Raw genomic sequence first — 25306 nt, 5'->3', positions numbered from 1 at the left:
AGCTAGAGGGTTGAAATTCCACATAAATATTTCTTATATGTAAGGTTTGTTTGGTATTGAAAATGGGCAATATCGGTTCACGTTTTCGGGTAGCTCCCATACAAGTGGGCCCTCGAAAAGCAGCTTTAACAGTCATAACTTGATTAAAAATACGAATGTAGCTAAGTTTCTTATGATCCAAAATCACTATGCAAAATTTTAAAAGGATCGGTCCATAATTGATTGAGAAAATTACTTTAACACTCATTACTGGCTTAAAAATACTAGTATAAAGATGAAATTCGACATAAGTAAGTTTCATACGAGTTAAAATCTACTCAAAAAAAATTTATGAGGATCGGTCCATGATTGACCCTACCCCTCACATAAGGTTTCCTTTAGAAAATCACTGCAACGTTCATTAATGGCTTAAAATTACATAGCGATGAAATTCCACACAAATAGATTTAATACGAACCAAATTCTGTCTACCAAATTTTATGAGGATCGACCCATAATTGATCCTGTCCCCCATTATAAGGTTCCCTGCAGAAAATTACTTTAACGCTTATAGATGAAATCCGACATAAGTTTCATTCGACTCAAACGATGTTTGATAGTGGGTATATAAGATTCGGCATTGCCGAATATAACACTCTTACTTCTTTTATCTGTCATATAAATGGGAATTTCTAAAAATTATGTAGCTTAATGTATGATCGGACATAACCGTTTATGCGATATTATATACAACAGAGAAATACTTGCTTAATTGCTTGCCTTTTTTGCTTTGTAATACAATCACCAAAAAACAAGACAATATAAATCATTTTAGTAAACACGTGTAAACTAAGTAATATTCCCAAAAGTAACCAATTTTGTCAGCCGAAAGATATATATATTTCTTCAATTAGTGTCAATATAATAAATGAATGCCCTATGTGTGTATATACCCAGCAGTATGTTCGGACAATTCTGAACATCCCACGATTGACGAAGTCAATCGTGACCCCATAGAAGAGACTCTCATAAAGCTTAAGTTTTTTTCCTAAGTGTCCACTTTCTCTCTAAAAAAGGGGAGCCTCGTTTACAAAGAGTGAATCCGTTGCGAAAGACGAATTAGAGCCAAACAGGTGGTTATACATATAGTGAAAATCAATGTATTTTTTGGATGCATTGAATCATTGTTGAACTGCTGCACAATGGTATAGGAAAAAAAAAAGAGGGAAATAATTCGGTAACTTCTAAACGGTTAATCCGATTTTAATGAAATTTGGTATGCACAAAAGAGGAGGTGTTGTCGAGTTTAGGTTTTGAATTTGGACCTTATAGGCCAACCAGGGGCCCGGCGGGGGGTCCTCAAATTAGGACACCTCGGCTATGTTAAATTGCTTGGTATTCTATCTTTGCACACAAACACACATGCATACACCGATCGCATTAAAAAAATATTTAAAAATAAACACATAAAAAGCTTTCATTCAGAAAAATCACTCAAGTGATTATAAAAAATTAACAATAACTATAGCTTAATGTTTAATATTTTTTTCAGTTCATTATAAACAGTTGATAAGACATTATTAAATTGCTATAAACAGTTTCATGACGATGATATTTAATTGTTTTGGTTTTACTTTGTAACCGAATTACAATATGATGTTATTACTTTGAACTAGAATTGCTCACTATATATTGTTTGCCAAAAATTACGATGTTTTATAGGATTTTAATTAAAATAAAAAAACTTTATGATAAAAAAATTTTAGAAAAAAATTGTTGTTGTTTATTTCAAAAAAAAGTGCAAGTAATACAGTTTTTATAACTTTTATTTTCGGCAATATTTTTAATTGGCTTTTTTCATAACCGAATCTAGACAGATTTTTAAATATCATTTTTATTTGATCTTTGTTATCATTTTTTATAAAAAAAACAGAGTTTCTTTTAGTTATTTTATACAATTATGAATTTATCGATTTCTGGTGCAAATTATTGTGAAACGAATATGACACATATTGTGTAATTCTATAGTAATTTAAATAGAACACTGGTCATCCAAAAAATCTTTAAATTCTTTATTGAATTTTAATAATTTTATACTCCATCTTATTTATTTCCTAATTATAAACAATGTTCCAAAACTCGTATACCCTATACCACAATTGTGGGAAGGGCTTTATGTGTTTGTGCTGCTGTTTGTAATACTCAGAATCACTTTCTTAGTTAAGAATGTCCAAGTGGTTAACGTGAACACCAGTCTTGATGACTGTCTTTATTCACTGGGTAGTCTTGAGAACGTTTATCCTTCTATGAAAAACTTAGGTGGCAATCTTTGTACAAGTCCATGTACAAACACTTTGCTGAAGTACTTAAGCTATCAAATTTCTGGCCATAGTAATGGCATGATGGGTTGATCCCATACTGCCTGTCATACCCCAACCCCGAAAGCATAACCAATCACTGGTCTAAAGTTAAGAGCAGGGGCGAACCCAACATCAGATGAAATCAATCCTTCAGATATACAGACCTTTTTGATGCCATGAGAGATTGCATTTTCAAGAATGCAATTGGCAACAGTACCTAGGACGTATTTGGTAGTCCGAAATACCGAGCCATTAAATCAGGATCCCTCTTTATGTCGATATAATGTGACAAAGGATGTAGAAATTTCCAAAGTCAATTCAAAACATGCCCCGACAAGTTGACTGGAGTGCTTTAATCATAAATCGAATAGCATGAAACAATATGGATTCCGTTGAAAGGGCAACATAATATAAAAACATCACCTGAGAACTTGCCTGACGTAAGAGGTATACTAAATTAGTACTAGTCTCCTGTCTGGCAGAGGAGACTTTCCCTATCGTTCATCAAATAACATCAGTTTCACTCTTAGACCATAAGGAATGATCTACGGAAACTACCAAGTGTCAACCAGAAAATTCCCCAACCTTTACTGGCCCCACCAAGCGAGGAGTCAGAGATACTCAATGGGTTTAAGAATTCAGTAGAGGTTGCTCTATAACATCACCCAGTGACATCTGTTATGACAAAAGCACAAGCGAGAGAATCCAGACATATATGATATATCAGTCCATAAACCAACATTATCTCCCCGCGAAATTAGGTTTAAACCACAGCCACTACGTGGAGCCCGAATGAACCTCAACCAATTGACCAGTCAGGAAAAGTCCTTAGGGCAACTGGCCACCCTTAGTTCCAGATTATGTGGTTCTCTGACCCCATGTTAAATGATACAAGTACTTGTTATGGAGGGAAATGTCAACACTTGTTTATTGTCCCGTCAGAGTAGAGGTATTGGTAGCACCTCTTTACCCGGTGATTTTAATACACCAAGGTAAGGGTCTTTTATCAAGGAAACATGCCCCGGGGGACTCCCCGAAAGTGCCTTTGACATAAAACTTAGCCTTATATAAATATAAATTGGATCACATTTGACTTTAGACCACTTCAGAAAATGACTTGAATGTTCACAATTCTCTAATAAACCCAGTGTTTATTATAATCAAGATAAAATTCGGCAAAATAACTTTTATATAAACATAATCCCAGCAATTATTTATAGCCCCCATATGAATCGTCCTACAAAATGACAGTTTTTATACAATACAACACTATAGTGGAGAGAATTTTATTGGTTTGTAACACTCAAAATATTAGTCCTATACCCATTTTAACCGGTTCAGAGTCATTTCCTGATTCCATTTAAGCTAAGTTCTTCTGTGTGTCCTTTTGTGCTCGCTATGGGACGCAATAAGTTAATACAATACAAGATAAGTTAATACAATTTATTACATATATTCATAATTGGTGTAAGTTATCATATATTCGATCACGCTCGAATATAGTTTCTTATTTGTTTACTCTCAATTCAATAATATATTTGTTCTAAAAATATTAAAGAAAAAAACAGTATTTTCAGTTGTCACTTAAAAAAATATATTTTATATTTATTATTGATTAAGATATTCTTTGTTCATTAGTGATCAATACAGAAAACAATGTCGTTTAAGACCACTTCATCTCTAGCACCACATGTAAGTAAATTCGATTACATAGGGCACTTGAGGGCAACTTAAATTAAATTGGGGTTTTTTTCTTCGCAACCTATGGCGCGTTTAACAACAAATGTATATCCATTAGTTGGGGATTTTTTATATTATACTCTGTGCAAATAAGCAAATATACATCGTGTGTTAAAAATGTTTGAATTTTTTTATTTTCTCTGTTCTTTCGATGTGATTTTATAAAAATGACTAATTTTTCTTATTAACCATTATTCTAAATGAATGCCTTATATTTATGGATTTTTTGGATTATCACTTTTGTGTACCGCTCTCAAGTGAATTTCAGTGGCGAGGATTTTTACTTCATCGGCTCAGCCGTCCGTCCGTATGTACATGATAGTTCGATAAAATCTTCCCAATTTGAAGATAATGCAATGAAATTAAGTGTACATATTACCATTTGAACCAAGGACGACCTTATATATTTTTAGTTGATATCGATCCATTTTTTCATCTAACCGCCTTTCAACTGGGCCCCCAAATTGTTTAAATATTTATGTCATGTATACTAATATATCTATGAAAATATATACAACAACGTTTTATAAAAGCCTGTAAAAGACGGACCTCACTTGAGCCATATACAAAGTCCCCTCAGAATATGATTTGATCGCCATTAATTCCTTTATAAGCATTTATATTACGCCAAAACTCGGCTTAACATACTGTTGTACACACGTTTTGAGGTAATGCCTATCTTTGCGATCCCAGCTTTTGGATTTGAGAACATGTGCCTTTTATATATGTATATAAGTTATCTAAGACCTAACAAATTATATATTATATTCTTGGTCCTTATGAAAGTCTGAGTCGAATCAACTATGTCGGTGTGTTTATCCATCCGTCTGTCAATGTAAAACATGCTTACGTTAAAATGAAGCAATAGAAATGATTGATATTCACCTAAAATATTCATTATTGTCCTAGGTAGTTTGGTATTGAAAATCAATAAAATTGGTTCATGCCGTAAAAAGTTATAAATCAAAAGGAAAAATGGTATGAATACGTCCGTAATTGGTCATAGCTCCCGTATAAGATCCCGTATATCGTTTAGACACAAATTTCTCGTTATCAAATATCAATATCAAAATTTGGCACAACTATTACTTTTGTATATAGTTATGTGACTGCATCACCTTTAACTCATTATAATATTTATGACCCTTTTATTTAGCGTTTGTTATGATTGGTCTATAATTTTTCCTTTGCTGTTAGAAATATTTGTTATTAAATTTTATTACTCATTACTTTCTTTCCAGTATCCTAACACATATATGGAACAATTTTGCAAATCATTACACCCCGACTTGGAATTAGGTACAATTTGTTTAGCTTGGTTTCGTCAGGCAATAAAACACTGTACCGAATTGCTGACCGAAGTAAAACCCTCAACAACATTTTTCTGGACTACAGTTAAACAATTTATATTTCCCGACAGAACGACAGAGCTTCTGTCACAAAACATACCTATCAGAATACATCCCAAACGTTTGTCCGTACAAGATTGTAACTCATTATTTCTGGACATTGTCAGGGATTATATAGAAAGAGCTCCACGCTACGGTGCAGAGACCAAAACAAATGTTATGCTGTGGCAAGTTCTATACTCGCTCATGGGTATTATGACTTTAGGTTCCTTATTGGTGGGCATTATTTTTACTTACTATAAATATGGTCAATCTAAAACAAAAATAAATCTACTGGAAGATTTGTTTACACCAGAATCACGTATGCAGGTTCTAAGTAAACGTAGTCTAAATTTTGCTAAATCAGAGTTGAGGAACATACATATTAAACCAGTGCCAAGGGAGGAAGATATTGTTACAGCTGATGGAGATAAAGTTTTGGCCTTAAAAATCGGTACAAAATATGAATTTTTTGAATCACTAGTAACGGGCAGTCTACATTCAATAGGGAAATTACACCGATTCCACGAGCAATATAGCAAAACAAAGACAGATTTTAAAATAGAGTCCTTAAATAAAGCTTTGAAATTTGTAGATAATAATTGTAAAAAGATTCATCTCTTGCTTATGTTTGAACAAAATGTGGCTTATGAAGAGGAGGAGTCAAAAAGAAAAACTAAAATTAATAGCCCTAGAGTAAAAAATACGTCACCACCAGTTACAACTGCAACCTCCAAAGGAATGTTAAATACTAGATTAGAGGGAGGAGGTTTCAGCCATAAAACTGCAGCTGGCATTGGCATCGTTTCCGTTTCTTCCCGATCTAATAGCCCTAAACCCTTAAATTCTCCCAAACAAGGAAACACACCTCGTTCAAGTGCTATACCCTGTAAACGTGCCATTTCCACCAGGAAATCGAAATAGAATTGATCTGGCAACTACTCGAATACTTTTAAAATATAATCAATTTTAATAAAACACAATTTTATTGTAAGTTTTTTGCGCAATTTATTTATTGCGTAGTTGCCATACTTAATAAAACAAATTTCTTATTAAAACTTATTTCAATATTTGCTGTTTTAACATGGGTTTTAAGTTTTTAAACTTTTAACAAATAATTTAAACAATATTTTTTATTTTTTTAATTAACAAAACAAATTACATAAAAATTGTGTTTATTTATCAACTAAAATAGAAAATGAAATATTTATACATAAAAAATTGATAATAAATTGTTAAATTTATTTAGCTTCTCTTTTTCTCTTAAATAAAATAATAAAACGTATGAAAATGTTATAAACAAAGTGTATGAAAATGAATAGAAAGAAATACGATCACAATAAACATTGAAGAGTGTATAGAATAAGTAAAACATAAATATAAATACCATAAAAAGGGAAAGAGAGAGAGAGTTATACTCTCAGAATTACTGTCATGGAAAGGATTAAAAAGGTTACACAAAAAGGAGTATAGGAGGAAATATAGCGTAAAGTGTGTATAGGTTATCATAAGAGTTGGTAACGGTAAATGTGGGCTCATTTAAATGTAAAATTATTAACAAATTTTATGGAATAATACAACTCTGTGATGTATAAGTGAATGTGTTGCTGTATACATGTCCATATGTGTGTGCAGTTGTATTTGGGATTTTTCTTTCATCTTGTGTCGGTGTGCTTGATATGTGTAAGAATGTGTTTTATTATTAGCGTTGCCACATGATTTATATTTTGTAATAGTTGCCAACTATTTGCCGTTTAATAATGTGTATTAGTTAATCTCTTGTTTTGCTTGGAAGTACACTGTTTCCTTTGTTAATATTTCTTTTATGCTGTTTTAGAAATACATTAAGTTTTAACGTATTTATTAGAAGAATCTACCTCTGGGACCACCGGGAGCAGCTACTGGTGGTGGAGTTGGAATGTGAGCACCTTCAGCACGGAAACCATTCTCATCGGCAATATAGGTGATGGTATATACGACACCATCAGGTCCGGTGTAAGAGTAAGAACCTTGCATTACCTGAAGATATTGTATAAAATAATATAATAATGAATTTAAAGAGAATTTAAGGAGAGAATAGCGTCATAATTATATACTAATCTATAATCTATTGTCAAGTCTATAATCTTAAAAATAGACCAGTCCATAACCTTAACTATAGGCCGGTCTATAGCCTTGACTATAGACAAGTCCGTAGTTTGGCTATAAACAAGCCTATAGTTTACAGCCCAGATAATAGCTTTGACAATACAGCAGTCTATTTTATTAACGAAAGACCAGTCTACAGTCTTGACTATTGACCAACCAATAGTTTTGACTATTGAACAACCTAAAGTGTGGACTAAAGGCCAATCTATAGTCTTGACTATGGACCAGTTTTGACTTTAGACCAGTCTTGAGTTTAGATCAGTCTATAATCTTGTGTATAGATTATTCTATAGTCTTGACTCAAGTCAAAACTATAGACCAGTCTCTAGACTATAGACCATTCTATAGCCTTGATGATTAGTATAATTTCTTGAAAATAGTCCAGTCTATAGTATTGACAATAGATAAGTCTATAGTCTTCACAATAAACCAGTCTATAGTCTTGGCTATAGACCAGTCTATAGTCTTCGAAATAGATCAGTCTGCAGTCTTGTATATTATAGACCAGTCTATAGTCTTCGAAATAGATCAGTCTGCAGTCTTGTATATTATAGACCAGTCTATAGTCTTCAATATAGACCAGTCTATAATCTTGATTATAGACCAGTCTATAACTGGACTGGTCTATAATCAAGATTATAGTCCCGTGTATAGTCAATGAGTCCAGTCTATAACTGGACTGGTCTATAATCAAGATTATAGACTGGTCTATAGTGAAGACTATAGACAGGTCTATAATATACAAGACTGCAGACTGATCTATTTCGAAGACTATAGACTGGTCTATAATATACAAGACTGCAGAATAGACCAGTCTATAGACTTGACTATAGGCCAGTCTATAGTCTTGACTATAGACCAGTCTATAGTCTTGACTATAGACCAGTCTATAGTCTTGACTATAGACCAGTCTATAGTCTTGACTATAGACCAGTCTATAGTCTTGACTATAGACCAGTCTATAGTCTTGACTATAGACCAGTCTATAGTCTTGACTATAGACCAGTCTATAGTCTTGACTATAGACCAGTCTATAGTCTTGACTATAGACCAGTCTATAGTCTTGACTATAGACCAGTTTATAGTCCTGACTACAGACCAGTCTATATACCAGTCTATAATCTTGACTGTAGCTCAATCTATATAGTCATTAGTCCCGTGTATAGTCATTAGTATTGACTATAGCCCAAACTATACTATACTACTGACTGTAGACAAGTCTATAGTCTTGACAATAAGTCCATACATAGTTATAAGGTTTGACAATAGAGCAGTCTACAGTCTGGACTATAGACTTGTTCATATTTTTTGGACTATAAGTCCATAGTTCTGACAATATTAAACAATCTATAGTCTTTACTATATACCAATCCATAATCATGACTATATACCAGTCTTAACTGTAGCCTTGTCCATATGCTGGTGTATGGTTTATGGAATAAACTATTTTTAAGCGTGTTTAACAAACAATCTGGTAACATTTCTTCATTCTTGAATTTTGGGCTAAAAGTATGCCTCATTTATCAAGCATTCACCAACAATATAAAAGCTTCAGCATAATTTTTCTTAGCCTTAAAATATGCAGTATATTTTGAAAACCATGTATATTTTCATTTTGGCCAACAACAGCTTATTGTAATTACCGCCCATGTCAATTTTAAACTGATTCATTATCTACATTATGCAAATAACACTTTGGCATATACACTATTTAGGTCACATTACGGTCTTTTAGCCATAAGAAAAAAAAAACTGATGAAAAAACTAATAATAATTACCTGAGCTTCTAATTGAGGATTGCCCGCATTCTTAAGATAACCAGCTTCATCAGCACGTATTCCATTGCTAGTTTCATAACTGTGAAACAAAAAAAAAAAACAAAAATCATTAAATTAGTTTAGTGACATTAAGATTGCTCTCAGTAATTTTATGTAAATTGTAGACCCAGTAAAACCAAAACTAAAACACACCATATGCTAATATTTATGCGAATAAAATTTGGCGTTATAACGTTTTCATAAAAGGCCAAATATTTTGTAATTTCTTAACAGAGTTTTTCGCCTATGTATCTAAAATTCATGATGCCAAGGTGTGTTTCTTCGTTTATTTACTTAAATGGGCGTTTATTTTATTAGAGTTAAACGTTATTTTTAGTTTTTATGTTAATTTTGTAATATTATTAATATTATTTTTTTTGTTTTAATTTTTTACTAAACATGTGTTAACAATGATCAACTATTACTTTACTTACTTGTAGTTGTATGAACCATCTGGATTCAAATTAAAATCCTGTTTAAGTATCACAGCATTGGCATCGAAAGAATTTCCACGTGGTGGTGGAATACCACGTTGAGCCGTTACAACAGTCATACAGCAAAGAGCAGCAAATACAATGGATTTCATGATCTGTTTGTGTGCGAACAAAAAAAATAACATCATCATTTACATAAAAATTTTATTTACACGAATATTTTGATTGATGTTTATAATTAAATTTGAAATTTTATAATATTTAGTATTTAGTTCCAACAGATACATTTACATCACTAATGTTTGTATATATTTTTGAGTGCTTCGTACGTATTAAATAATATTTCTGTGGAACTAAAGGTTATCAGTTTAATGTCACGTTTCAATTAGTTAATATTTATTTATTAACTAAGTTGTACAAATAATGCATGTAGTGTTTTATAGGAAATTACATTTGTTAAATACTATGTAAAGGCTGTTGTCAGATCTTACAACGTTGTCTGTAAAATGCGCAGAAAATGTCTAAAACTCGCGAGAACTTATGCTATGTATACACGGTTGTTAGATCTTACAACTTTGGTAGTAAAATGTGCAAATATCAAATGAGGAAAAAGTAAAAACTTAAATATGTGAAAAAGAAAAAAGTAATCAAAATTTTTTACTTTTTTTATAGAATCGATCTCATATAAAACAAGTATGAATGTATAGTCGGACGTAGCCGACCATATGATACTCTACACCAGTCAGTATGTATGTTAAAAATGGGGATTATTTAAAAAATTAAAGCATTTGATTTTTTTTTAACTTTATTTCGGAATATTTTATTTTTTTTTTCAAAAAAGAAATTTTTTACAAGAGGGCTCAAAGGGGAGTAGGGCAAAATATGGCCCTATCCTTATACTTAAATGTTGGTAGGGGGAGTTAAGTCTACTTCAATATTACTTATGTAGAATTTAAAAGTGTCATTAGTGTTTATAAGTGAATTTTGACATTTAAGTCATTTTCTGAAGGGGAGTTTGTATGGGGGCTAGGGTTAAATGAAGCCCGATCATTACAAAATTCGGTAGTGTCATTTAAAGTTCTATAAAACTAAGTTTTCTCGACTTTTGTTGACATAATAGATCATTTAAATTAATTATAAGCCCAAAGGCCCTATTTGGGGGGTACGGTTGTATGGGGGCTAGTCGAAATAATGGGCCGATATTAACCATTTTCAATAGGGCCAAAAAAGGCTTAATCGACTCATAAAATGATTTTAAGCCGATTGCTATACTTTAAGGTGGGTATAGGACAAATATTTTTGTATGTTACAAACATCAGCACAAACCCAATATCAGACCCACTGAGTGATGTAGGGTATAAAAATCAAAATAAAATTTTATTTCGTTACATTGCACATTTGGTTCAAACCGTCACTTTTTCTGTGTGAAATTAATCACTAGAAAATTATTAAACACTTTAAAGGCTTAAAAGGAGCAAAGGCACAATTAGAGCAATTGTAAGCGAAATTAACCCTTTGATAGCCATTAACCCATTGACCACAATTAAAAGGACTTATGTATGTAACAGACCTTTTATAATTTTCGAATAAGTGATCGTTTTTTTGGAACTTATTTCCAGCGTAAAATTCTTTGCATTGAACCGCAGGTTGCTACTGCTTGAACTAATTAAAAATTTGTTCTTTCTTCTGCAATTTTTCACTTTGTTGCAGAGATATTAAAAACCTTTAAAGCAAATAATTATTTGCCAGCACTATGGATAATAGGAAGACATATACCCATATCTGATAAGGACATCATCCTTTGCGTGCTTCCTTAACCATAAGGAGCATATTCTAAGCTTACAAGGTAGCACCCTAGAAAAGTTATTAAATTGTTTTTTTTCTGGGTTAAAAAAACTAATTCACAACATTTCAGGTTGTTAATTACTCCTTATTTCAGGTTTAACAAACGATAAATTATTTTTAAATGCTTTCATAAAGATAACATTTTAAAATCAAATTCAATTTATTTAAGGCTATTTCAAATGTTGTCTTTTTTGAAGTAAAATGATATTTTTTCTAACCAACTACAAAAATATATATGAACTATTGACACTTCTATTTGAAAGTTATTATGAATTATTTGCTCACTTACCAGAATTGCCATTTTAATATAATGATAAAATATATACTCTACAAAAAATGTTTAAAATGTTTTGAAACGATGATTCTAACTGCGTACAGTAGAACAGTGTTTAGCAGTTCGCAAAATAATATTTCGTATTATACACGAAGTTTTCGTAAATATTACGATTTTCATTTGTAATGTTAAGCATGGAGTGAAGAATATGCAACTTAAAACGTAGTAGTCAACGCAATGTTTACTTGGAAATATCGTTTTTAGCTCTTACGTTTAACATGAGGGTGACCTAATTCTTTAGTAGTTAGATTTGTTGAAAATATGCTGTGAAGGATCATACCGGCATTTATATCCTCCCTAAATTATATCAATTTCGGATAAAATTTAATGATGTCCTTACGTTTATATTACAATTAGCTTTAAATTAAACCAATTTGTTTTCAGGACGTTTGCATTTGAAAGGTACAATTTGCAGTGGTAAATCTACGAATGATATTTAATTATCTGTAATCCATTAACTTGTTGCATTAATAATAAACGCACATTTTTATTAGTCAATTAATTAACATTAATATGAACAAAGTTTTTTTGAAATACCGCTTACAAAAAACATGACAGAGTAACTAAACATAAGATTAAGTAGATGTTAATCTTATTTTGTCAAATGTTAATATGACGTTTAATAGTCAATTAAAGTATTGCATTTTCTATAAATTTTTCAATTTGAACATATTTTTTTCAAATATTTAAAAAAAATTCTAAAGAATTTTCTTTCAAATTCTTTTATTTTTAACAATTTTTATATAAATTGTTCACATAGTTTTTAATTTACCATTAATTTTTGCTTATTTTATATTAACTTTTTTTAGTTTTATTGTCCTTTTTAGAGGAACTCACTTTATATATATTTTTTATTGGATTGTTCAACAAAACACGTAAACTTTTCGTTTATTAAGTATGGAGTTTGGTGTCCTTAGTTGGAATATTTATGAAATAAGTTTTAAAGAACACACGCGTTTTGAGAACGAGACACGTCTACGTTTGAAGGCTCGTCAAATGTTATTTGTTGTTTGTTCAGAAAATGCAAACGTTTTTATACCATTGCAACTCAAATGAAAACAAATATCTTTTTGCAAATCTAAAGCCGTTAGATTTAGACTCTTCTTTAATTTAACTTGGCAGCACCATCACTATAAACAACTTCCAGCATCAACACCACAACAACAACATCAATACCACAACCACCACGCCATACAGCAGCCACATCAAGTGCATTTAATGTAACACAACAATAAGTGCAACAGTAAGCCCTACTAATACCCAGCAGTTTCAAAAAGAGATAATGACATCATTTAACAATCTGATTGTATTGCTTTTATCATTTGACAAGCAGTTGACTTAATAATCTCCATTTAAATCGCCTGTCGTGACATTAGTGTTCTTAAGTATTAAAATAAAAATAAGAAAAAATTTAAATTTTGATAATCTGTAATACCCATAGGACGTTAAAATAACTATCCACAAAACTATTCCTTTATTCAGGGGTTAGTTTGGAACTACCAGCTACCATGAACTGCAGGGTATTGTTTCTAACAATCAAACACAAATACTGGCACTCTCACACACACCTTAATAGAAAAGATGCAACTGATCTGCTGATTGTTGGTAAAAACATCCGTATACAAACACAACAAGAAACACAACATCTTTAAATAAAAAGTGAGAGTTTTTATTGAAACAATAAACTGGCTTATTGAGAGAGAACAAATGCACTTGGAATGAAAACAATAAAAAGCTTTGATTAAACAACAATAACAACAAGTACTATTTTAGAATTTAACTAAAGCTTAATGCAATAGTTTTTTATTGTTACTCAATCTTTTGTTTCGTATATAATACGAGCAGTGTGTCGTATACGTAATATTGCAAGTGAAGGCAACAAGTGAGTTGACGATTTTCTTGTTGTTTTTGGATTCTTTGTGTTTGAGAAAAAAATAAAAACAAATAAATAAAAACAACTACAACTGTTGCAGCAGCACTTCGCAAAAAATAAACATCTTTAAAAATTGGGCGTTGCGCATGCTCAATTGCTTTTTTTGTTTTTGCAAATTGTGCGATCTGATTTTTTTACATGTTTGTAATGTTTCTAAAGCTAAATTTAAAGTTTATGGCAAATATTTTAAACAGGTGGGTCCAAACTACTATTATTGTTGTGTGAAATTAGCAAAAACAGAATGGTAAAAGGAATAAAAATCGTATGAGATAGGTTACATTATATCCCACATATTGTTTCTTTTAGAGAAAAATCTGTCCAGATTTGCATATACATAGTTGATTATCCTTAGGTCAGGAATTTCTATGCAAATGCATGTTTGTAGTCAGTAACTCAAAATAACTTCTAACTTTTCGAATCAAAGAATTTGCTACAAAATGGCATCGATTTGTTGTTGCATATTTTTGCATATTTTGTTATAAATGCATAAATTGCATATTTTGATTTAAATTGGCATATTTCATTAGCATATTTCCAACATTCTTATAGCATATTTTACATATCTTTTAAAACAAGTTGTTTTGTTTTCTCCATATTTCATAATTTTACAACAAATTTGGTATTTACATATTTAGATTTTTTTAAATCAACAAATTTCGATTTAACAATAAAATACTAGGTTCTGTAAAATACAATTTTACATAGTTTTATTTAATTTTTAAAATAGTGCGGAAGGTATTTTATGTTTGTGCTACTAATAGTAACGTTCAAAATATTGGTTCGTAAGGTATCGGTTTAGTATAAATTTTTTAGTTCATGAAAATCCTTGTCCTGGTTATCATATATTTCAATATGTTGGATGTTTAGTCATATAGTTGAATATAATATTGTTGCCAAGAAATATATAGTTTTTGACATCAGTGACTGAATATCCAGAGCTTAACGTGAATATGTGCCTTGACGGCCTTAGGGTGGTCTTTTTCATCAACTGGGTAGACTTGACAACGGTCTACCATCGCCCCTGAATCCTTCAATGAAGAACTCAGGTGGCTCGAGCTATCTAATCTCTTGCCATAGTAGCCCCGTGCGGAATGACAGGCAGCATAAGTTCAAGCCTAATGCACACCCCGACAAGGAAAAATCAATCACTGGATAAGTCCCAACATCAGGTGAAATCAATCTTCCGGTTAAACCGGAGGATGACCACCCTTATGATGTCATGAAAGTTTGCATCATTTAAAATGCAATCCCTATCATGTAATGACCCATTCCAATGCATTCCTTAACCTCCTTAAGACCACGCAACCACACTACTAAGATGGCTCTGTTGTGTCGGCAACAGCACCTAGAGACATATTTGGTACTCCGAAATACCCAACAAAGTGGATCAGGATCCGTTTTTAATGAACCGATAATGTGACAAAGGAAGTAAGAATATCCAAAGTCAATAAATTCCAATATTTGCCCCGACAAAAAGTCGCGTAGCATCATGTTTCAATATATCCTGTTGAGATGGCAACAGCAACGAAGAACTTCCCCGAAGCATAATAAGTCATACTAATACTAATCATACTAATCAGTACTAATCTCCAATATATGGAGACTTTTCTGATCGTTCACCAATTTATTCCATCAATTCCATTCCCATGATCATAAAGACACTCTACGAAATGACAGGCAACCCATAAATATTAACCTGACATTTAAAAAAAATATTAACCTGACATTCAACATCGAAATATTGTTCGTAGTTAAATATTCTGGGTCCTTATTAAATTCTAAAAAGATACAGTGCGAATGTTTTTGGAAATAATTATAGAGTCCGAACGAAAAGAGCTTTAGAGTTCAAACCTTATACAAATATTTCCTATAGGGAAGGTTTGTTTGGTATTGATGGGCAAAATAGATCCATGTTTTAGAATAGAACCCGAAAGACAGCTTTAACAGAAATTCGACATAAATAAGTTTAATATAAGTCAAAATTTCTCTACCAAATTGAACAATGATCGAACTAAAATTGAAAAAAAAAATTAAAAATTTGACAAAAATATTTCGTTTTTATCTACATAATTCAAAAGAGTTATGCCCATAATTGACTTAAGCCCTATTTCAAATATCACCCTAATGTTCATAGGGGAACATTTCTTTTACGGCATACGGTTTGATGGTGGTTATAAAAGATCCGGCTAAACCAATTATAATACTCTCACCAGTTATCTTTAAAGTCAGAAAGTTGGATGACCTTTTCTTCCGTTTCTTATGCGCTGCAATGGCGACAATATTGTAGTCAAATTGCAAGGATATCTAAATCCCAAATTGCAAATGTTAAACATGACCTTAAATATAACCAATAATCATAAAAGATGCAAAAAGAAGAAGTATTGTCTTTTTGCATCTTTTATGATTATTGGTTATATTTTAAAATTGTTCTCTGTGCTGCATATATTTTTGGGAAAGTAGCATTATAGGAAGAATAGGATTAAATTAAAAAAACATTATCTTAAAGCTTTCTTAGTTTTGTTGAAAGCAATGATGCCATTAAATGACTCAAAAATTATTATTCAAATTATTAAGGGGTCATATTCATAACTATTAAATGTAAATAATTTTGACCCAAAGATTTTGTGCATAAAGTGTTTCTAATTTAACATTTTAAACGTAAAAATTTTTAATTAATTTAGTTTTAGTAATAAAATTCCATTTCAAATATTTGTAATAAATTCTTATTGGTTAAGGAAATACCCAGTAAAAACTTCCATTTCCATGTAAAGAGTTAAAATGCTAAAATTTACTTATACAATAGCATTTTAAGTCATTATTTTAACACGGTGATAGCATTAATTAAAAGAGAAGTCATTGTTAAAAGTGTACACAGCTTTTATATCTTCATTGGCAAAATGAGTAGAAAGCATTTATATATAACTTTATTATCTCAGACTACTTCTATGTAATCCAGACAATATGCAGTAGTCATTGAAAATGTGTTATGAGGTAAGTAATAACAATTGAAATTCATTGCCTTGTTTTTGCTGGGTATCTTTATTATTAATATTTTTAATTTGTGACAAATTAATTTAGTCGTAAGATTTATGTTTTTTGAAAAATGTTTGACGAAAACTTAAACCTCTTAAAGGTATTTTTAATTATAAACATGTAAGTGTTAGCTTTGAAAAGTGCAAACTTAATGATATCTTAATATGTTACGCAGTTACAATAGGTTAATGATGTCAACACATTTGTATATTTAAATTTAAATATTTTAATTTTATATTTATTCAACAAATTAAATAATACTGAATAATTTTTAATTGTAGATTTTAAAAGTAATTTCATAAATTAAATACCTTAGCCAATTGACCTAATAGCGAACTTAATAGTTTAAAAGACAACTAGTTTTATCATATTATTTTTAACAGAATTTACGATAAAAACTGGAGTTAAGACTGAAGAAATTTTTATATCACATATGTTTAAATTTATCTTAATAAATTTTTATACTCATTACCAGGGCAAGGATTTTCATGCACTAAAAAATTAAACATATGCGCTAATAATATGCACTATAAAATGAAGGTACATATTAATAGATATTCAGATCTTAAGTTTTTGACAACAATTACATTTTTGTATAAATTATATATCTTCCGAATTTTATCGCTTGGTAATGTTTTTAAGTGAATTAAGGACGTGAGAGTGAGGGTAAAAAAAAAAATTTCAAAATTTCATCAAGTTATCGTTTTATATGGACACACAGATGGACAGACTCAGAAATCGATAAAAGAATACTAGTTACTAAGTAGTTATTTGCATTTGCACAGAAATCCTTGCCCTGCTCATTACATTTCCAAATATCCAGCAAAAACTTATATTCAAAAGTAAGGGGTTAAAACGTTTAAATTTACTCAGACAAGATGTTGAAGTTCTTTACTTCTCATTCATTCGAAACACCCATAGAGAACAATATTCGACACTCTAGGTATACCTGCGGGAGAAGGACCTTAGACACCTACATTCAGCCTGTTTCATATACATTAAATACCAACCCATTTCTAACACTTCTCTTTTGGGTATCTGTTGACTTCGGCCACAGCACTGAGCTTGTCCCGAATAATAGAAGGAAGATTGTTTCTTCCTTTTTCTATATCTTTGCTACAGTACCCAGCAAAAAAAAAAGAACTCCAAAAAAGCGTAAATGAAGGAGAATATACTCAATTAATTAAAAAGGTACCTTCAATTAAAAAAATGGATTCTTTTCGCTTCTTTGGAAGTCAATAAACATTACTTCCACAGAAGGTAAAAAAATCACCTAGTAATACTTTAAAAGTGTTGAAAATGTTTTTCTTTTGAAAACAAAATATTGTTTCTTTATTTTCCCCTATCTTTGTGTAATTAAGAATTTTATAAATTTTGATAAACTACAATCTTGTCAAGTACTTACTTAAAGGAAGACCTACAAAGAGAAGAATATATATTCTTGTCTGATACCAAATTGATGCCAAAGTGTTTATAATTTTTCAATAACATCCGTTTTCAAAGTATAAAATGACCTATTTTATACAATTTTAAAAATATGAAATATTTATAAAAAATTATATTTTCAACACAAAGTTTAAAGATGTACCGATATCGGTTAAATGTTTACTACTCTTCGAAAGAGGATGTTGTAAAGAATCCTGAAAGAGATTATAACCAGACAATATTTAGCAAAGAGAGCACTTTTTATATCCGCCATAAAAAAAGACGGGGGTATATTGATTTTGTCATTCCGTGTGTAACACATCGAAATATTGTTCACAGACCCCATAAAGTATATATATTCTGGAACCTCGTAAGATTCTAAGACGATCTAGCTATGTCCGTCCGTCAGTCCATCTGTCAAAGTCAATAAACATTACTTCCACAGAAGGTAAAAAAAATCACCTAGTAATACTTTAAAAGTGTTGACAAATGTTTTTCTTTTGAAAACAAAATATTGTTTCTTTATTTTCCCCTATCTTTGCGACAGTATTCATTGAAGAGGAGCCGACTTGCATTTGTGCTTAGCATATAGTGTCTAGTTATTATTTAATAACAATTATCACGACTTCAAAAGTAGATTCTGTGGAAGTAATGTTTATTAACTTCCAAAGAAGCGAAAATAATCCAATTTTTTAAAATCTAAGGTATATTTTTTTCCAGTTTAAAATTTCCTTCTTTTTCTTTTCCTGGGAAAATCTTTTCTACTGGGTTGCTGTGTCTTGAGTACTACATCATTTCTTAACACTTTGAAGAGAAAGATTATGCCTTTATAATAATAATATGATAACACTGGTACTTACTACGCTTACTAATAGAAAGCTAGGCAAGTACTTACTACGATATCATGCAAATAGTGCTTATGTCAAACTAAGTCTATTCTTAGTTTTTATAATTTTTTTTTTGGCGTGTTAAAAACAAAATTCACAAACATTATGTTAAGTTTAAAAAGTATGTATGTAATTACATTATTATTTGTATTTCATTACTAAACTCTTGCTATGTAATGCAGAAAGTTATGTAGCAATCATTCGAATGTGAGTAATTCATACAAGTGATTACAACGTTTTTCTGGGTATTTATGTATATTATTGGTTATTATTACATTTTAAGGCCCTTTAGATACCTCACTTGACCCTATAAAAGTAACAAAAATGTTGTATAAAATCTGACTTCATTTGAACTTTTTCAAAATGAAAAATTAATTTAATTGTTCCTTAAAGTCATAAATGAGCTTTTACTGGAAATCACCCTTGTATTCATGATAATATTGATATATGATGATAGAGTAAAGCATGGATATATTGGAATCACTTTCATAATTCACTATTAATTTAAAACATATGTTCATCTTGTAATGACTAACGTTTATTATGAGTTGTGTTTTAGAGAGTATTCAAATGGAACACACTTGAGAGCCAATTCGAAATTACAATTTTCAATAAAGATCAACTTGGCGTCAAATAAGGCCCTTAACAAATATGTATTCTTGGACGTCACTGCTAAAAATTAAACGTTGCAGTTTCAGTTCTTGTATAAAATTTCCGAAGCATCTTTATCATCATGTCTACCAGTTTATAGTTGTTGTACTTTAGTTAATGCGATAGAGATCTTTTAATTTATGCTTTTATTGGCAATATGAATTATTTTTATTGCACTACAAATTTACCAGCAACTTATGAGCTTTAAACACACAATCAAAACTTTTATTTCGTTACATGAATTTACTACCGAACATGAGTATTTAAATATTCTTTTGTATTTAAAATTGAAATAAATATTTTTGCGAGAATACACATTGTTCAGCATATATGTACATATATTCATTGATTTAATTTTGAATTATTATTTGTTGCTGACATCAGTAAAACATGTACCGACATTTACCACCGACACCGCAACACCATTGCCATTACCATTACGAATTGCTGGTACATACAACTAAGTAGTCGAGGTAAATAAAGTTGCAGCAACAACTGAAATATACATTATTGCAAACGTGATCATCATGATCATCATTATCGTCATGTTGTAGATGCTGTAAATGATGATGTAGTTGCTACCATCAACAACAGCAAAAATAATCAAACAATTCAACCAATTCAATAGGTACAGAGTTAATTACATACATTCGACTGTACTATTTGTACAATCAACCGACTGCCAATGATGAGTAATAATATTAATTTATTAGTAAGTAGACTTCTTTTAATTTTAATTAATTTCAAAAAATATCAAATTTTTGCTAGAGTATTTGTGAAATATTTGGAGTTTTATCTAAAAAGATTTTGTAATTTCGGTTGTCGGTTAAATATTTTTTGAAAAAGTAGCATTCTTTGTGGAGAATTAAGCGAGCACTTGACATTTTGACTTTATCATGAATATGTTATTGAGTCATACAAACCGCAGTGGTGTGCCGCAGTTGTGGTTAAATAATTTTATTGTTTTATTTGCAATATATTAAATAAATATTATCACTCCTTATTTCTACGATCGGTAAACATTATCAATAAATTGTTTCTTTTTTATAAATTTTATAAATGGATTTCTTCTCTTTATCATTTAAAAAAATATTTATGAATTTGTTTAAGATAGCTCAATCCTAAAAATGAAGATGCCAACAACTGCAAAAATTACGCCCGATATCAATTTATCCCGTAATTAAGAATTTTATAAATTTTGATAAACTACAATCTTGTCAAGTACTTACTTAAAGGAAGACCTACAAAGAGAAGAATATATATTCTTGTCTGATACCAAATTGATGCCAAAGTGTTTATAATTTTTCAATAACATCCGTTTTCAAAGTATAAAATGACCTATTTTATACAATTTTAAAAATATGAAATATTTATAAAAAATTATATTTTCAACACAAAGTTTAAAGATGTACCGATATCGGTTAAATGTTTACTACTCTTCGAAAGAGGATGTTGTAAAGAATCCTGAAAGAGATTATAACCAGACAATATTTAGCAAAGAGAGCACTTTTTATATCCGCCATAAAAAAAGACGGGGGTATATTGATTTTGTCATTCCGTGTGTAACACATCGAAATATTGTTCACAGACCCCATAAAGTATATATATTCTGGAACCTCGTAAGATTCTAAGACGATCTAGCTATGTCCGTCCGTCAGTCCATCTGTCTGTTGTTGGCACGATAGCGTCCACAAAAAAAGAGATATTGAAATAAAATTTTCCCAAAATATATATTATGGATCAGAAATATTTTGTATTGAAAATGGGCAACGATTTAACATAGCCTCCATACAAATGTGCCCCCGGAGTAGACACTCATAAGTTTCATGCCAGCCAATATCTCTCCACCAAATTTTATGCGGATCGGTCCATTTCTACCCCGCCATATTAGGTCCCCTCCATAAAATTACTTTAACGCTCATTACTGGCATAAAAATACGACTATAGCGATGAAATTTAACAGAAGTAAGTTTTATACTAGCAAAAATCTCTCTACCAAATTTTATGTGGATCGGTCCATAATTGACCCTACCCCCCATGTAAGGTTCCCCTCAGAAAATCACTTCAATGTTCATTACTGGCTTTAAAATAAAAGTAGAACTATAAAATTATAAATAAATAAGGAATTCGAAATCTTCACTATCAATAGTTGAACCCCCTTTAAGAGAACTATTTCAAATGTTACCCTGATGTTCACATTAGTATCGATATATAATAATAATATATTCAATATTTTTTATATGGCAGTGATTTGATGGGTGGGTTTATAAGATTCGGCATAGCCGAATTTAACACTCTTACTTGTTAGTTTTACTCTATCGACCAGTCTAAGAAGCAGTCTTTTGAATAAATGGTTTTAAATATTGATTTGTCTAATGACTAATCTCTAGTTTCTAAGTACTTTTAACTAGACGTTTAAATTATTTCTGAATTAGTCTTTGGAGTAAGTAGTATACAAACTCTATATTCCAATTTATTGCCTTGTTATAGACTAGTCCCTCGTTTATTTTATAGAATAGCTCATTGTGTTGTCAACGAACTAGTACATTCAATAATGTACTACAAATATTGATTGTTTACTGGGGGAAAAGTCGCCTTGGAATGCTCTTGTTCCACATTGATATAAATTTTACAAAAATATAGATTTGATACATTTGGCATCAGATTTCCAACCCCTTCTACGCTTTAACAGATGACCGTAGCATTTGTAATTCCAATTCAATTAATTGGCCAAGCCTTTTGGAGTTCGAATATTAATGAATCACTTAACCAAGACCTAACTACAATATCTGAATTAGAACGTAAGAACACAATCGACCTAACTACTGACTCTATTGAATCGATTCTCTAAAACACTGCCGCAATCTAAGGTATGTTTCACTGTTCTATCGATACTACAATGGAATATGTAATAGATCTTGTTTCCAACTAAATTTTAGTAATCCCCATTACAAACAAAGCTGGTTTTTAGTGAAATAACTCACAATCGTAAAGATTCCAGTTACCTTCACCGTGTGGAATATGTATCACTGTTCTATCGATGCTACAATAAAATGTATAGCATCCGAATTTTGTTCAACACAGATTTATAAGAAATATGCACATGTCTATGTTCAAAAACGCATCCAATTTTAGTCGATTTCCTTAAGAGTTAAGATTTGTTCTTTAGTCGTATGTGGAACTAACTCCGAGTAGAGTTTTTTCCTGACACCTGTGATGTAAGCATGAATATAATTGATATTATTGTTATATCTCTCAATTCCTAAAGAATGTCTCTCGGTATCAAGATTCCTTTAGATTGATAAATGATTTGCAAAATTATGATTCAGAAATCTTTATAATTTTTCTTGTCATCGTGTTACTTCTCGTTCAATTGCCCATGTTCTAAATATATCCTGATTCCCAGCTATATGGTTTTTCTCCCGCATTCCTGTTCAATTTCATGTCGACTGGTTTGAGCCCCTTAATCTGAAGCAAAATAATTTCTTTATTCTCTAGAATTAGAAGATAAATTGGTTCAGATGCACAATTTATGTCCTTGGACTATAGTTTTGGTCGTAACCTTATAAGGTCATGATGCGATCTTTTAACTTGTATTTATATTAGGGTTAGAAATAAAATTAGGCATTATCATAACATGATAGCATGTTCCAATAACAAACCCCAGTTTTTCTGGGTCATTTTGGTGCAAAAGCCTTCCGCTACAAATCTAATTTTTAAAACCATTTTTAAAACCATGAAAAAAATTAAATTAAGTTTCAACATAATATTCTTCTTATTTGGATACTAAAATTGTAAGAGGGATCCTTGCCCCTATCCTTGTTTTTTCAAAAAATATAAATACTGATTATGGGAGTTTGTGATTCTAGCCGATTTAGTGATCAGATCCTCGTCACCTGTCCGGTAAAACTTCAATACTTCACCTAAATCTTGCTTATTATGCTTCACCCTGATCTAAGAAAACCAAACAGACCTTTTACATATTCAAAGTCATGAGTTATTAAAAAATGTGTTATATAGATTACAGATGCTTCTTTGAGATCTACGTAGGGAGGATCTTATAATGGATCTATGGAAATCTAAGTTTTTGACATTCAACTATTTATGGAGAATATTGTTCTAATTTAATTTTATTTAAACCAACCAGTTTTAACTTACTTCACTACACTTTTTACACACTTCATTAATAAAACATTTAAAAAATATGGTTATTAATTAAATGGATATTTCCTAATATTATTAATGTTTTAATTTTTTTCCCTTGGTATAAAATATCGCAAAATCACAAAATGTGAACTTGTTTCTGGGTTACTATCATGAGATTCATCTCATCTCAAAGATGCCAAATTAATTGCAACAATCATTTGAATTTACTTAAATATTTCTTGCATTATTTTCATTCAGTTTTCAGACACGCAACTCTAAGATGTTCAATTTTGGATTTTATCTCAATTAAAATTATTATTTATTTTGTTTTTGATTTAATAAATTTAATGTGCAGTTTGTAGAGCGAGTTGTGGGAGTGGTTGGTTATTACAATTGGAAAACTTCTTTGAGATCAATTAAAAACAAATTGGTTTTTGAACTAATGACTGATGTTTCTTAAGGGAATGAATGATTTTATTGTTTACGAAAACTTAAAACACGTGCATACTTAATTGATGTGAATGGTTGTGGAGTTATTATGTGATTGTGTTATAGTTTAAGGTAGCATTATGTTTTCGATTTTAAAATTGTATAATATATTATTAGTATGTAATTATAGGAACAATATATAGGTTTATTTATAAAATAATTTAAAACATATTTCTATAGTGTATAAATAATATTTAATATCGATTGTAGAGTTAGGCAGAGAGTAAACAGTAAGTAAGTAAGAGGAGACGCAGAGAGAATTGGATACGATCGAGTATGTAACTTGGAACTAGTTTCTATGACGAAAGGTTGGGAATAATGGGACTTAACACCCGTAGTCTATTTGGCTATGTCGTAATAGTTTAGGACTCTGATAAGGATGCTAACGGGGCAATGTTAAATTAGAGTCTTTGTCAGTAAAAGGAGACGCAGAGAGAATTGGATACGAACAAGTATGTAACTTGGAACAAGTTTCTATGACGTACTGCAGGAAATAGTGGAAATTAACCCCCGTAGTCTATTTGGCTATGTCGAAATAGTTTAGGATTATCTCACATTACTTTCTGGGTTGAAACTCCTTCAGAATTGACCTATTTTCATTCATCTTTCACTGTCTCTGGAACACCCCCCGGGGGCATGTTACCTTGGCGAAGACCTCCGCCTTGGTGTTATTGCATTCCCGGGGTATAAAGAGGGC

At 30.9% G+C, this 25306-nt stretch overlaps 2 protein-coding genes across 3 annotated transcripts; one reads left to right on the top strand and one right to left on the bottom strand.

The window, feature by feature from the left end:
- Positions 1 to 3883: 3883 nt before the first annotated feature.
- On the top strand, positions 3884 to 6529 carry LOC111688708. The gene is made up of 2 exons (XM_023451211.2): positions 3884 to 4031; positions 5321 to 6529. Exons 1-2 carry the CDS (start codon positions 3996 to 3998, stop codon positions 6389 to 6391), a joined length of 1107 nt encoding a protein of 368 aa, XP_023306979.2. The 5' UTR covers positions 3884 to 3995; the 3' UTR covers positions 6392 to 6529.
- Positions 6530 to 6688: 159 nt separating this feature from the next.
- On the bottom strand, positions 6689 to 13052 carry LOC111689113 (endocuticle structural glycoprotein SgAbd-2). Of its 2 annotated transcripts, none has more exons than XM_046954911.1 (4): positions 12818 to 13052; positions 9867 to 10021; positions 9394 to 9472; positions 6689 to 7486 (listed from the first exon to the last, which is right to left on the bottom strand). In XM_046954911.1, the coding sequence occupies exons 1-4, from the start codon at positions 12818 to 12820 to the stop codon at positions 7331 to 7333; spliced, it is 393 nt and encodes a 130-aa protein (XP_046810867.1). In that variant the 5' UTR covers positions 12821 to 13052; the 3' UTR covers positions 6689 to 7330. The 2 variants fall into 2 exon arrangements, with proteins under 2 accessions (XP_046810867.1, XP_023307389.2); XM_023451621.2 differs by having other exon boundaries at positions 12883 to 13050.
- Positions 13053 to 25306: the final 12254 nt, after the last annotated feature.

This window comes from Lucilia cuprina, chromosome 6 (genome assembly GCF_022045245.1).
Source record: "Lucilia cuprina isolate Lc7/37 chromosome 6, ASM2204524v1, whole genome shotgun sequence".
Classification (NCBI taxonomy): Eukaryota; Metazoa; Arthropoda; class Insecta; order Diptera; family Calliphoridae; genus Lucilia; species Lucilia cuprina.
This window is presented reverse-complemented; position numbering and strand designations above follow the sequence as displayed.

What these genes read in the sequence shown, in the direction of transcription:
- LOC111688708 (XM_023451211.2), top strand. Translation starts at nt 3,996, where the DNA reads ATGTCGTTTAAGACCACTTCATCTCTAGCACCACAT. An exon ending in CTTCATCTCTAGCACCACAT is followed by an intron (nt 4,032 to 5,320) that starts GTAAGTAAATTC and finishes CTTTCTTTCCAG; the next exon opens with TATCCTAACACATATATGGA.
- LOC111689113 (XM_046954911.1), bottom strand. An exon ending in GATGGTTCATACAACTACAA is followed by an intron (nt 9,473 to 9,866) that starts GTAAGTAAAGTA and finishes TTTGTTTCACAG; the next exon opens with TTATGAAACTAGCAATGGAA. An exon ending in ATCCTCAATTAGAAGCTCAG is followed by an intron (nt 7,487 to 9,393) that starts GTAATTATTATT and finishes CAATATCTTCAG; the next exon opens with GTAATGCAAGGTTCTTACTC.